Raw genomic sequence first — 13,330 nt, 5'->3', positions numbered from 1 at the left:
GTCCCTCAGTAGCACAATCCCAGAAGGCTGGGACACTGGCTGCATAGTGAACTGTACCAGCTATGCCATTTCACAAGCTGCCCACTGTTGAAATTGCACTGCCTAGAGATTAACAACATTATGGACTTTAGCTAAGGGACTGGAAAAGCCAGACACTGAATTTAAGATGGCTTGAAAGAAATTGAGTTTTTCAACGTTTAGTGTGTGCGTGTAGTGTGGTGTGACAAAAGTATTAAATAACCTCCTTGGATTTATAGTCAATACGTATGGCTTTATATCCCATCCCATTACGTTAGGGTAAATTGTCACGGAAAGGACAGTACACAACCATAGACGTGCACTTCACAGAAGCTGGTGTGCCGATGCAGCTAAATGCAGAGATTAAGACTTGATAAAGAGTTGCTTTCAGAATGTTGTTAATATTTATAAATGTTAATTTCTGATGTATCCGTAGAGAAATTTTTAACGTGCGTGCATGAAAACTTAATTATCCTAAAATGACAAGTTTGGCGCAGAATTACACGCGAGTGCGCATTCTGTATTGCCTCCAGATTTCCTTTTTTCAAGGTTAAAAAATGTTTAACCTTGCTCTTCCGATATTCTTAACATGCTACTGTACTATTTATTTGCAGTCTCAGCTTCCATGGAACAGAACGTAATATCCATCTCTATAAAAGTCGCGTTAGTGTGGGGTTGATGTAAAACAAAAGCGGCGTTACTTTAAGAAACAAGTTAATTTTGGTTCTGTTAGCACTTAATTTTTTTGCAAGAACAAATTTCAAACAATACGCTTATCAGATGATCTGTCAACTCGGCAACTCTGTTCGCTCGCTACATAGTGAGTTAAGGAGACGGTGAGATAAAATACATTAAAACTGTTTCCCAATTTCCCACCAACAGTAGCCATTCAATTCAATTAAATTACCCCAGTATTAATCGTTAGAACATGCATCACTTAGAAAAAAAAATCTAGTGGGTTGCTTGTTTTAGTTAACCAAGTCAATATCTAGTTGGTTTGCTATATATTTTTCATTAAACTGCCCGTAGATGTGCCTGGATTGTGTTGCCTAAATCGTACTCGGCAGTCGGGGATGAAGCCGTTCTTGCGTGCCAGTGCTTGGGGATTCTACTATACGCAGTTTATGCTGGAACAAAACCAAGCCTAATTTCGCTGTCAATTCCGAGAAAGAAGAAGTAATACTTCATCATCATATACAAAACGTTGCAATAGTCAACTCGTCGGTCTATCTTGCCCTGCAGCACCTTGCTTGCTAGCTAGCTAGCAGGCTAACTCTGAAAATTGCTGGAGCTTTTCACCAGACTACAGTGACGTAGAAAAACAGAACCAGGTTGCGGCGGAGGCCCTGCTCCCTCCCTCCTTCCTCCTTTCAGCGAGCAGCCTGATTGGACCGGGCCTGGAAAACAGCTCAGAAATCACTATGTATAGGCCCCGACATCTGCACCGTGGGAATAATAACCAAGCAGTGTAATTCAAATAAATTTGGATATGATATTTTCATAGGACAGGAAACGGGGATTGGAAAACAGGTAACGTGTTTCTGCTTCTTCTTGAAAATATGTTTATCCCTCTGCAGTCTGGCAAAGAGGGCCCAGTCCTGTGGGCCTGTGGCCTGATCAAACCCGCGCGAAAAACAACAAAGGTAATAGTGGCCCATGAGTCTACGGCGTATAAACATTTAGTTACGACTTGTTCTTACATTTTTAAGGTCGCTTTCAGATTTGCGTTTTATATTTTCGAAGCGTGTAAATTATCTAATACGTGCTCCCGAAGTAATCGATTTAAAATATAACTGTATAATATAATGGTGGAAAACAAGATGTCGGTCTGTGTACATATGTTGAGCGAGCTAGTTACACTAGCTAACCGTACACAATAAGGTTACCTACCCGAGAAGGTGAAATGTATTTTAAGCGCTAAAACACGACATTCTCTGGACAAAATGCTATTATGGCAGCGTTGCTAAATGCGTGGCTAATCATCCGTCGTACATTTCACTGTATAATCTGCGTGTTTTGCACGTTTTCAGAATATTTTCACATTCATTTTTAAGTCTTTCTGCAGACGGGCTAAGAAATAGCGGCCATGTTTATTTTCTAATGTCTGTAGCAGGGAGCGTGGGCGGAAGATTGACGGGGGCCGAGTAGAGGGGGCAGTGTTTAGACGGCGCAAGGAATGTTGCCGCTCGTAATATCTGCAGTGCGTTGTGGCATTCACACTATCGGAACTGATTACGTTCCACTCATCGAATGGGCAAATCATTTGTGCGAAATATCCGATTGGTGTATCTTTATTGCACTATGCCAGTGGCTTATTTCTTATGATGGATCTATCTCAAAACTATTTTTAAAAGATTTTGCTCAATTTTTCACATATATCTGTGTACAGTACAACAGTTTACGGAGTGGGATGTTGTAGACCTGCTGCAAAACAGAAAGTAAGAGATCCCACTCTGCATGCGTATACACTGAACAATATAGAACAACATTTAAAATATCGAGATTAATTTTAGAAAGTGGTTTTGTGAACTAGTTAATTTTATTCTTAATTCGTTAATGCACAAAATTCAGTCAAAGTATTGAAACATAAGCCATGTTGCAGAGTCTTCATGATTAAATGAGACCAAGGTATTGTCAAACTGTAGGTCTCGAAAGTGGAGGTAGGGTAGGCCAAAAGTGGAGTGAAAATGGACACTGACAATAATGTTCTTATTGATGGTTTGTGTTCATTTTTACATTTTATTTTTTTTCTCTCGAAAGTATACCAATGCACATAGCTCAAAGGTTGCATTATGGGTGTTACATGTCAGAAAGATCAGAGAGATTCATAAGGGTGCATTTTCCCCTGGAATGTCCCTTTGGCTGTTCTTATTGTGAGCTTGTGTAATTTACCAAATGTGCTGCTGCACAAAGTAAATGCGTTTTTTCTCTTTCAGGTTATTGTCCTCCCTGGAAGGAAAATAAAGAAACATTTGTCAATTGCTTGAATTGTGTGAGGACAGTGCAACAAATGTGAAGGTATTACTAATAGTAAGTTGATTAATACAGGTCATTCAGTGTGATGGGAGCAGTGTTCTTTGCCATCGTGTTAGAATTGAAATGTAGCTGGTTATTAAATTAAATATGTAAACCTGGATATTGATGATCTTTTCAGCGCTTGAGAAGCAGGAGATAATGGACCGGGATGGAGGGGTCTTGGAACTTCAGCTGCATGATTCAAAAATGCCTCATACAATGATAATGCAGGACTTTGGTAGGTACATAACTCACTGACATTGAGTCAGCATATTTTACTCTTATAGATTATTTAAGTTTTACCATGAAATGAAAACACTACTAAATGTACAAAATGTTACTAAATGGAAAATGTACAGTGATATGAAAAAAATGGTTCTCATTGTTGTCATAAGTCACATAGTAATATTTGAGTATTTTAATATTTTAAACTAATACAGAGGTGCAGCAGGGGCAGTTCTGATTAGGAACTTTTCAGCTTTAAGGAACTGCCATATTACCATAAGGGCCATTTATTTTGTCAGTCATAACTGCTTCACGCTGTGTTATACTGCTATATGAAATGGCTGAAACAAGTAGACTAATAATGACAGTGTCTCTACAGTAGCGGGCATGGGTGGAATGGCCCACTTGGACGGTGAACACATCGTGGTGTCCGTGCCGGAGGCAGTGCTGGTCTCTGATGTGGTGACTGATGAGTGCATCACTCTTGATCCTGGGCTGGAGGCGGAGGTCCTGGAGGGGCCGGACATTGGGCCCGACGACGTGGTAGCAGAAGAGGGCATGATTGTGGCGGAGTCCGTGCTGGGGACGGAGGTGGCCATTCAGGAAGAAGTGGATTGTAACCATCATGTTCTGACTGCTGACCCGAATGAGGAGTCGGTGCACGTCCCCGATCAGGTCTTTGAGATGGTGTCCGGGGAAGTCATGGTCTCCGACTGCGACTCGGAGACGGTGATCCAGGCGCATGAGGGTATGCCAGCTTCCACAGTTACCATCAAACAGCATGACGATGAGGACTGCAGGAGTACCTCACAGGACTACCTGATGATCTCTCGTAAGTTAAATGCACGTTACACACAAGTTCCATGTGTGAGAGTAATGCAAAGGCTGAGCTGTTGTTGGGTTGTGACATTTTGTTGATAAAATGGTTCAGTTTGACAGAACCTTGAAAAAATATTTCTGCATTTCTTGTCACAGTTCAGGTGTTGTGTTAATTAACATTTTTTTCATGAAAAATTACATCAGTAACATTCATTTACTACAGGCCAAAACCAGATTATATGCAAGAACATGTCTTTCATACACTTTTGCAGTAACATTTTCTTTTTTGTTTCACATTTTTAAAAATGAATCTTGTTTATTTAATGAAAAATATGTGACTCCCCATATTACTTGCTTTTCAATCTTTAGATGTAAAACAGTGGTGCTGAAATGACTGAGAGGGACTACTAAAATAATTTAAGGATGTAGCAATGAGAGATCCATGTTGTTGTCTCTGCAGTGGATGAAGTAGGGGAAAATATAGACAGAGGAAACACTCACCTGAAGATAAATTCTGAGGGTACACAAGATTCTGGGGCCAAGGACGGTGCTTACAGCTCAGAGGTCATCAAGGTGTACATCTTCAAAGCGGAGGCCAACAACGATGTGGAAATAGGTGAGCTGCCCTTGCATGATAAAATTGATCTGAGTGAACTCTGCATGATCCTACGAGATACAGTGGGTTTAACGTGTCGTGGGTTCCTAAGGTTACTGCTACTGTCCTGTAGTTCTGCGTGGGGCCTATTGGGTGCAGTGTGGAGTGTGTGTAGTATTAATGGGCAAGGAGCTGGTCTGGTAACCTGAAGGTCATAGGTTTGATTCCCGGGTTGGACACTGTGAAGTTGTGTAAGTTGCTGTTGCTAAGTCTGCTAAATGCCTGTAATGTAATGTAATAAATATTTTGAATATCATGGGCCTGTACCAGCACCGAAGGAATGTTTTTTTGTCTTTGAAGTAGTTGGTAATTTGCTTAAGTTATCTTATATTTTCTGTGGCACTTGTGCATGGAATTGCACAGCAGTATTGTGCGAAGGCACCACTTGTTATTTTAGTTGGAGGCTACGTTTTGTATTCTTTAAAAATTGTAATTTTTTTTTCTCCTTTGGGCAGGTTTAGCTGCCCCATCTGACGCGCCCAGTGAAAGGCTTTGTTTACCCGCTTGTGTTTGTGTTTGCAGGTGGCACAGAGGTGGTGACAGAGAGCGACCTCCACTGCGGTCACGCTGTGCTGGAGCCGGGCGGCATTGGCAGGCCACCGCGCGAGAAAATGGTCTACATGGCGCTGAAGGACTCCTCACAGGAGGACGAGGACATCAGTGAGTCCTCTCGTCTGCTGCTACTTCCCAGCACCGCAGTGAAGTGCTGCTGGTTTTTTTCAGCAAATGAGCTCACGGCTTTTGCCGGTGTCCAGCACAGGTTGAAGTGAGTAGAGAAGTAACATGCTCAGGCTCTGTAAACCCTGAAAAGCGTTGGTTTCTGGTGCCCTCTGACAGCAAGACCTACTGCAGGGCTGTGACTCTCTACACCCAGGCTGTGTTCTTGTGCAACCGAGCATTCAGCGTTGGGTCCCTAAAAAGGGACATCCTCAGAAGGAATTTTGAATTAATTATTCAGAAATTGTTCGAATAAATCAAACGGCAATAATTCAGAAACACATATCGACCTCTTATAAGGTAAATTTTATTTACCCTTTAAGATTTTTATACTTAAAGGGTTTTGTAAATAGTATTTAAATTTTAGTGTATGTTTTGATTGGCCCAGATATTTTTTGTGTGTGATGAACGGTATTTTATAAACTTGCAGAAGTTTCCAACAACCTGCTGGCTTTACAAAGCCAGGTGTAGGGTCGGTCACAGGTTTGTGGTCTAAAGCAAGAGAATACACTTCCAAGTGACGCCAAAGCAACTTGTACAGCAACTTTATGTTCCCAAAACTATCCCATTAAAGGTGCTGTTTGCAAATCTAACCCAAGTGGCAACAGAAGCCTGAAGTGAGAGGGAGTAATATCACGGATATTACTATGGACAGCCCAGATGGTTGATTCTAACTGTTGTCTTTAGCTATATTATGCTCACTGCAGTGTTTCAAAGCTAAATGCAGTATTTCTGTAATTCATACATTACAGTACTACAGATTTACAGGTGGTGAGCGTTGCTAGCCATGATAATTGCTGTTTCGGTCCTTGAGACTGGGCAATTGTTGTTTTCATATAATAAGAGGGAAGTGAGAGAAGAAAAAACATTTAATACATTTGTACACATACCTATACTTTTCAGTCCGTTATTCTGACCTTATTCAAGACTTGAAACAGAAAGTTCATATGTAAAGATGGTTTCTGAGACTATAATATTTGCTTTTCAAGCTGCCTTTTGACCAAATTTATAGTGTAACTAAATTGAAATAAAAAATAAACTAAATGGCTGCCTACAAAGCAGGCTAGCTAGCATACCTCCTTTTCTTTGGCTTGGATGCTGAGGCTTTATGGAAGCAGGTCACTGGCTCGCTCAGTCTACCAATCTCGCTGAACGTTATCACCGGCAAGATGCAAGAACATTCGGGCATGCCCCGAAATTCATCACTTGCTCTGATGTTATTTTGTTTCTAAACAACAATTCAGCCAAACAGAGCCATTTATTTTTTTATTGAAAAGGTCATCCTGCACCTTTAAAGATGATCGGTGGAATGCTGTCTGTCTTGGCATTTTTGTCCATTTGTATATGGAGATGTTTTATTGCATCATCCTCCCACTGGCAGTATTACATATTTCCCAATGTGTCACAGTGTTTTTGGCCAGATTGGCTAAGGGTAGTGAAGCTGTTGAATACGTCCTCTTATTTTGATATGAGGAATGAGTTTCTTAGTGGGAAGCTTATGCAACTGTGAATTTATGTTTTTTTATGGTTTATAAATTGTGGCAATGTCCAAAACATTCCCACAACCTCAACATTTATACCATCAACAGCCAATAATTGATAGTTTATTAATGCAGGTGTGTGTGTTTTGCAAATGTGTGTGTGTCTGTCTGTCTGTCCAGACTCCACAGAGATTGCCGATGAGGTTTACATGGAGGTGATTGTGGGAGAAGAGGAGGACCCCTCCATTCCGGAGTCTCTAGATGACTCAACTCTCAACAAGAACTTTGTCTCTGTGGCTTGGGCCCCAGCTTATGGTAAACTCTGTTTTAGGCCTCAGTTTTTCACAGGACACAATGCATTTCACTGTGAGTGTGCCCTGGCTTTGAAAAAACAAAGTAATGAACAGCTTCACTCCTAGGGATGGGTATCTAGAGCCAGTATTTAATTAGTACCAGTTCCTGATTAATCAGAACCGAAATACCAATAAAGGCCTGGACAAACGGTGCTGCTGTCGGTATTTACACCACCTAATTCATTCATTACATGCACTTTCATGCATTCTAAATTAGCTGAAAAGTGTTAAATTGGATTGTAAAAAATAAATATTTTATTATGAAAACTAGCTAGTAGCCTGTAATACATTTCTAGCTGACCCCAATGATGACGTTCTAATATTGTTATGTTCATTGCCTGTTTATGTTCTGTGCGATAAAGTCATAGGGGACTGGTTAAAATACTTGAAAGTGTGGGCCTACTTTAATAAAAGCAGACGGAAATAAAGCTAAATGCAATTTATGCTGAAAAGCTGTTGCGTGTAAGGGAGGTAATACCAGCATACTAATGAAACACAAATACAACATGCTACAAGCAGTGTTTTGACTTCGAGTAAAACATTTGCTGCACCATCATCCACAGAGCAGTTTTGTGGCTCCTTTCCCACAAATAACATGTCTCAACCTTGTCAAGTGAAGGTAACACTTGTTATCAGACAAGTCCATAGTTATTAACTTAAGAGACTAGCAGTCAGAATTGGTTTTATACACTTTTGATTATATTTCTCGTCCTATAGATAATGTCAGCCAAGAATCAGCCACCGCTTTTTCAGGGGATAGCAGTTCAAGTCATAATATAGGCCACAGATTTACTTGTTTGTTTCAGCAAAGATATTCTGAGCCAAATGACCCATTTGCCTCTAAGCATAGCTTTAAAAAATTCTGTCACCAGCAGCAGAAATTCAGCAGAAGCATCTCTATGTAGGGGAAACACTGAATAATAAACTAACACTTTTTTGCTCCAGATTATGAAGTGGAGAATTGATAAGAGCATCAATAAGCATTGGAATCGATGAACTGTATCGGTATCGATAAAATCCTAACTATACCCATCCCTGCTCACTCCATAGTCACCTTTTCTAGCTCGTCAAATCTAATTTGTGTGCAGGAAATTGGAAAATAATCTTGTTTCTTGGTGTCTGGAACTGTGAGAATAGTTAGCCATGTCTTCCCCATTCTTGTGGTGTTCAGAAGTTTTTTTTTTTACTGGATGCACTGGGTTGCATAATGTCCTGGTGATGCTGATTCTGTCTCAGGTAACGGCCTGGACAGCAGACTGGAGGGCAAGAACGGTGCTGCCACGCAGTACCTGCAGATCAGCGACAGCCTGTGCACCAGCAGGGCGCTCAAGCAGAAGGCCAAGAAGAAGAGAGGAGATGCTCGGCCCTGCCAGACCGGTGCGTGAGACTCATGTTATCATGAGAAAGCTGTCCGCTATCAAATGAATGGAGAGTAGATCCCTCTGGTAGAGGGATGATTTATTCTACTGTAAAACAGTACAGACTCAAGCCTTCGTTGCGTTTTGCTGGATATCTCTTATTCCGTGCCTCTGGTTGGTGAGGAGGACATGGAACCGATGGTAACCTTTCTGTGCCCTCACTTGTGTGTTCCCTCAGCTGTGATCATCGGTCCGGATGGGCAGCCTCTGACGGTCTATCCCTGCCACATCTGCGGCAAGAAGTTCAGGTCCCGGGGTTTCCTGAAGCGTCATATGAAGAACCACCCGGACCACATGTTCAAGAAGAAGTACCAGTGCACCGACTGCGACTTCACCACCAACAAGAAGGTCAGCTTCCACAACCACCTGGAGGGCCACAAGCTGATCACCAAGAGCGAGAAGGTGCCGGAGTTCACCGAGTACACGCGCCGCTACTGCGAGGCCAGCCCGCTCGGCTCCAACAAGCTCATCCTGCGCGACACGGAGCCCAGGCTGCACAGGTGCAAGTACTGCGACTACGAGACGGCCGAGCAGGGCCTGCTCAACCGCCACCTGCTGGCCGTGCACAGCAAGAACTTCGCCCACGTGTGCGTGGAGTGCGCCAAGGGCTTCCGCCACCCGTCCGAGCTGAAGAAGCACATGCGCACGCACACGGGCGAGAAGCCCTACCGCTGCCAGCACTGCGAGTTCCGCTGCGCCGACCAGTCCAACCTAAAGACTCACGTCAAGAGCAAGCACGGCGCCGAGCTGCCCTACAAGTGCGGCCACTGCCCGCAGGCCTTCGCCGACGACCGGGAGCTGCAGAGGCACGCGGAGATCTTCCAGGGCCACAAGGCGCACCAGTGCCCGCACTGCGAGCACAAGAGCACCAACTCCAGCGACCTGAAGCGCCACGTCATCTCGGTGCACACCAAGGACTTCCCGCACAAGTGCGAGGTGTGCGAGAAGGGCTTCCACCGGCCCTCCGAGCTCAGGAAGCACTCGGAGACCCACAAGGGCAAGCGGGCGCACCAGTGCCGGCACTGCGAGTTCCGGACCTCGGACCCGTTCACGCTCAGCCGCCACATCCTGTCCGCGCACACCAAGGACCTGCCCTTCAAGTGCAAGCACTGCGCGCGCGGCTTCCGGCAGCACAGCGAGCTGAAGAAGCACATGAAGACGCACAGCGGCCGCAAGGTCTACCAGTGCCAGTACTGCGACTACAACACCGCGGACGCCTCCGGCTTCAAGCGCCACGTCATCTCCATACATACCAAGGACTACCCCTACCGCTGCGACTACTGCAAGAAAGGCTTCCGCAGGCCCTCGGAGAAGAACCAGCACATGATGCGGCACCACAAAGACGTGCTAATGTAGCGCCGCGCTTGACGCGGCACCACAAAGACGTGCTAATGTAGCGCGGAGCGTCCCTGCCTGCTCCTCCGGCCTTCTCTGAAGGTCCCTGAAGAGGGGAGATGTATTTATGTTTATATATGTAACATAATCGTCCTCTGTTCCACTATACCTTTTCCAGGAATGACATTTTAAGTCTTAACATTCACTAGCAAAGAGCTGAAACTTGGTGAAGATGGTTAAAATAGTTGCAGTTTGTCGGGGGAGCGGAGGTATTGCGATTGGGCTATGGTCACTTCAGCATTTTATTTTTATTTTTATTTTTATTTTTTTGCTTGATGCAGATTCATGGCTAATCAGACATTCAGGGTCTCAAATGTCATGTTGTTTACGAATTTCTGTAGAATAATATAAAATGGTACCATGTGTCCATATTGGGAGTAGTCCTTTAATGTCTCTGTATCAAGTGGCAAAATCAGTATCGGTGGTTTTTTAAGGTGTGCTGCTATGTGATCTGTAAATATACTGATGGGCAGAAAATCCATTTAAAATATTTAATCCGTATGGATTTTATCATGAACAATGTATCAGCTGTAAATGACTCGTGCAATATTTCAGTATGGTTGCAGATTTTGAATGTTCACTAATAGGCAGAATAGGAGGTCTAATATTCTGTGTGATGTGTGCCCTCCATGGGGTCCTTACCCATTTGGCCATGTCATGACTGCAGGATTCTTAATCTGTCTCCTTGGGGGCGGAGTTATTCCTGAGTACTGACCATTCACAGAGTACCTGGGGCGGAGTCAATCCTGAGTACTGACCATTCACAGAGTACCTGGGGCGGAGTCAATCCTGAGTACAGACCATTCACAGAGTACTAGACTGATCTCGTTTGCACATTTTCCCATTTACACAATAAAGTAGCTGCCCCACCCTGACACTTGCATTGCCACTAGAGGGGTTGTTTTTCCCAGCTTTTTGTATTCATGGAAATTACGAATCAGAAAAGCCAACTTGTGTCCCGTATCAGTGTTGGGAGTGTTGGCAGTAAACACTTTAAATCTGAGTCTTTAGAGATTGTGTAGCAGTGCTCAGTTTGGTACATATATTTCTGGTAAAAATACTCAATTACATGTTGCATTTCAGTGCCTCTCAGTATAGATATGTTAAGGTGCATCTTTTTGTCTCTTCATCTGTTTTCATTTGTTTGGTTTACATGAGTCTGTGGCTGTGCTATGCTACACTAGCAGCCAGCTCAGTGAAAATATATACATCATGATGCAGTTTAGCTACAAACTAATACCTTAAGCTGAATGATCCAGTACGTTTTCACCTGGTGATAGGCCTGTCATCGCTAATACCCTCATAAATGGTAGGCTAATCTCAAATTGCAGGTTGTAGATCTTCCTAAACAGCCTGCTGTTCTCTCACAGTGAATAGATGGATGCCTTGGAATCAAATATCTATAATGTTCTGAATTCGGTGCTGTGAATGCCGCTGCTCCATTTATCTTGTGTGACACACTCATGCACAGGTGCGTCATACTCTCTCCTGAGTAAGTTTATGGTCATGCCTCACTCTTAATGCAGTTTTCATTTGCATACATTTTCACTACATCCAATTGATTCACAAACTCAAATTTTATGTACAGGTCATTACAATCTGAATGTTAGTGAGTCACTTTTAGTCATAGTGTGGTAATGCAAATATTAGATAGATACAAGCCTGAATGAATGAGTTGAAGGATGAAATCAAAAGTGGGACTATTTGCATAAACTATTGTTTATGATGATACATATTCGAATCACATACAGTCTATAATACACTTTTGGGGTGTGGTTGTGCCTTGACCTTAATACTGTTACTTCATCACACTCTGAAAATTTCATTTCCTTGTGCAGACGAACATCTGAAACGATTTCACTTCTTTAAAATTGTATGGTAATGCTTTCGGTCAGTTATTTTTTCACCAACACGATTCTCCAGGTGTTCCTGTACGGTCTCACAGAAGTTGGAGTTTAAAGTGATCTTTCAAATTCAGAAATATATTGAACAACCAAGCCTCAGGTTGAGGTGGGGTAATCTCTCACCTACCTGCAGGAACTAACCACAGTGTAACCCGAAAGTGGTTGATATACACAATGTTTTTTTTGTTGTCTTTAACTGCTTGCCATTATAGTAACATAGTGATGGCCATGCAGTAACATTGTTCATGACTCAGAATGTCTGCAGTTTTTTTTCATTGTTTTTTTTTTTGTTTTTTTAACTTTTCTGGTATAGAGGAACCAAAATAAATGTTTTTATAAGAATGTTTGATTCCATGAGTGGATTGTGAGAATGGGTAAGAATCACATCTCTAAAGTTAATAGGTTACTACCCTTTATAGACAGATTGGTATGCTGTGGGAATTCAGCAGTAAATGAGTACATGAAATCCTTAATCAGTGGAGGTTAGTTATACTTGTGCAGAGAAGAACAGCAGAAACGCAGAAGATTAAAATGCCTGTCGTTTGCATTCACATTCTGCCAAGCAGTGTTTTTGTGTCTCTTGACTTGTTGCGGCCCTCTGAGTGGCCGTATAAGCAGCATTGAATATGGACACTACACTTTTGTAGGTTAAAGGCCAGGTATGATTGTTGGTGCTACACATAGCGGCAGCATCTCAGAACCACCTGTCCTTCTAGGAGTTTTCCGAACTTTTACGCACATTCTTTACAGTTTGCAGAGAGTGGTGCCATAAACAAAATACTGTCTGTGAGTGGCAGTTCTGGGGCCAAAAACACTTTATTAATGAGGGGTCGGAGAAGACTGGCCAGACGTGTTCAGGCTAACGGAAAGGCCTCAAATGCTTAAATAGCAGCGGTTACAACAGTGGTGTGCAGAAGGGCATATCTGAACGTACAACTCATCAAACCTTGAAGGAGATGGGCCACAGCAGCAGACAAAATTATTGCGCAACTGTCAAAATGCCCGCCAGGAGGTGTGCACACAACTGTCCATAATTTAATAATGATAAATCTGGATGGTTTAGAATAAAAACCTGGCATTTATTTAATAAGGTGATGAATTGGTCAACATATTAAATGGGACAAACTAGTTGTTTTTATTTGAATTCAATTTTAATTCAAATCTAAAAATGCAAAGGGCTCAATATGTACACTTGCCTTAATGAATGATAATCTTTTTCAGTTTCATGATTCATAAACACTAATCATGACAGCCCCTACACAATAGGTGGTGCTGCTTCCTCATTTTATTTAATTCAGTGTTTTGCAATCATCTACAATTTTTGCAAATC

General features: G+C 42.5%; 1 protein-coding gene across 3 annotated transcripts; it reads left to right on the top strand.

The window, feature by feature from the left end:
• Positions 1–607: 607 nt before the first annotated feature.
• On the top strand, positions 608–12,342 carry LOC118236012 (zinc finger protein 711-like). Of its 3 annotated transcripts, none has more exons than XM_035433995.1 (9): positions 608–1,548; positions 2,955–3,036; positions 3,173–3,271; positions 3,638–4,090; positions 4,538–4,693; positions 5,255–5,392; positions 7,111–7,245; positions 8,520–8,660; positions 8,880–12,342. In XM_035433995.1, exons 3-9 carry the CDS (start codon positions 3,193–3,195, stop codon positions 10,055–10,057), a joined length of 2,280 nt encoding a protein of 759 aa, XP_035289886.1. In that variant the 5' UTR covers positions 608–1,548; positions 2,955–3,036; positions 3,173–3,192; the 3' UTR covers positions 10,058–12,342. The 3 variants fall into 3 exon arrangements, with proteins under 3 accessions (XP_035289886.1, XP_035289885.1, XP_035289887.1); XM_035433994.1 differs by having other exon boundaries at positions 609–1,548; positions 2,955–3,048; XM_035433996.1 differs by lacking the exons at positions 608–1,548; positions 2,955–3,036 and having other exon boundaries at positions 3,627–4,090.
• The last annotated feature ends 988 nt before the right edge of the window (positions 12,343–13,330 follow it).

The sequence above is a fragment of the Anguilla anguilla genome, chromosome 9, assembly GCF_013347855.1.
Source record: "Anguilla anguilla isolate fAngAng1 chromosome 9, fAngAng1.pri, whole genome shotgun sequence".
NCBI classification, from domain to species: Eukaryota; Metazoa; Chordata; class Actinopteri; order Anguilliformes; family Anguillidae; genus Anguilla; species Anguilla anguilla.
Note: the sequence above shows the minus strand (reverse complement) of the source record. Positions and strands in the feature narration are given on the sequence as shown.

Bases quoted from the DNA above. Each gene is read 5' to 3' on its own strand.
- LOC118236012 (XM_035433995.1), top strand. From the start codon at position 3,193: ATGGACCGGGATGGAGGGGTCTTGGAACTTCAGCTGCATGATTCAAAA. The intron at 7,246-8,519 runs GTAAACTCTGTT...ATTCTGTCTCAG, and splicing joins GGCTTGGGCCCCAGCTTATG to GTAACGGCCTGGACAGCAGA. The intron at 8,661-8,879 runs GTGCGTGAGACT...GTGTTCCCTCAG, and splicing joins TGCTCGGCCCTGCCAGACCG to CTGTGATCATCGGTCCGGAT.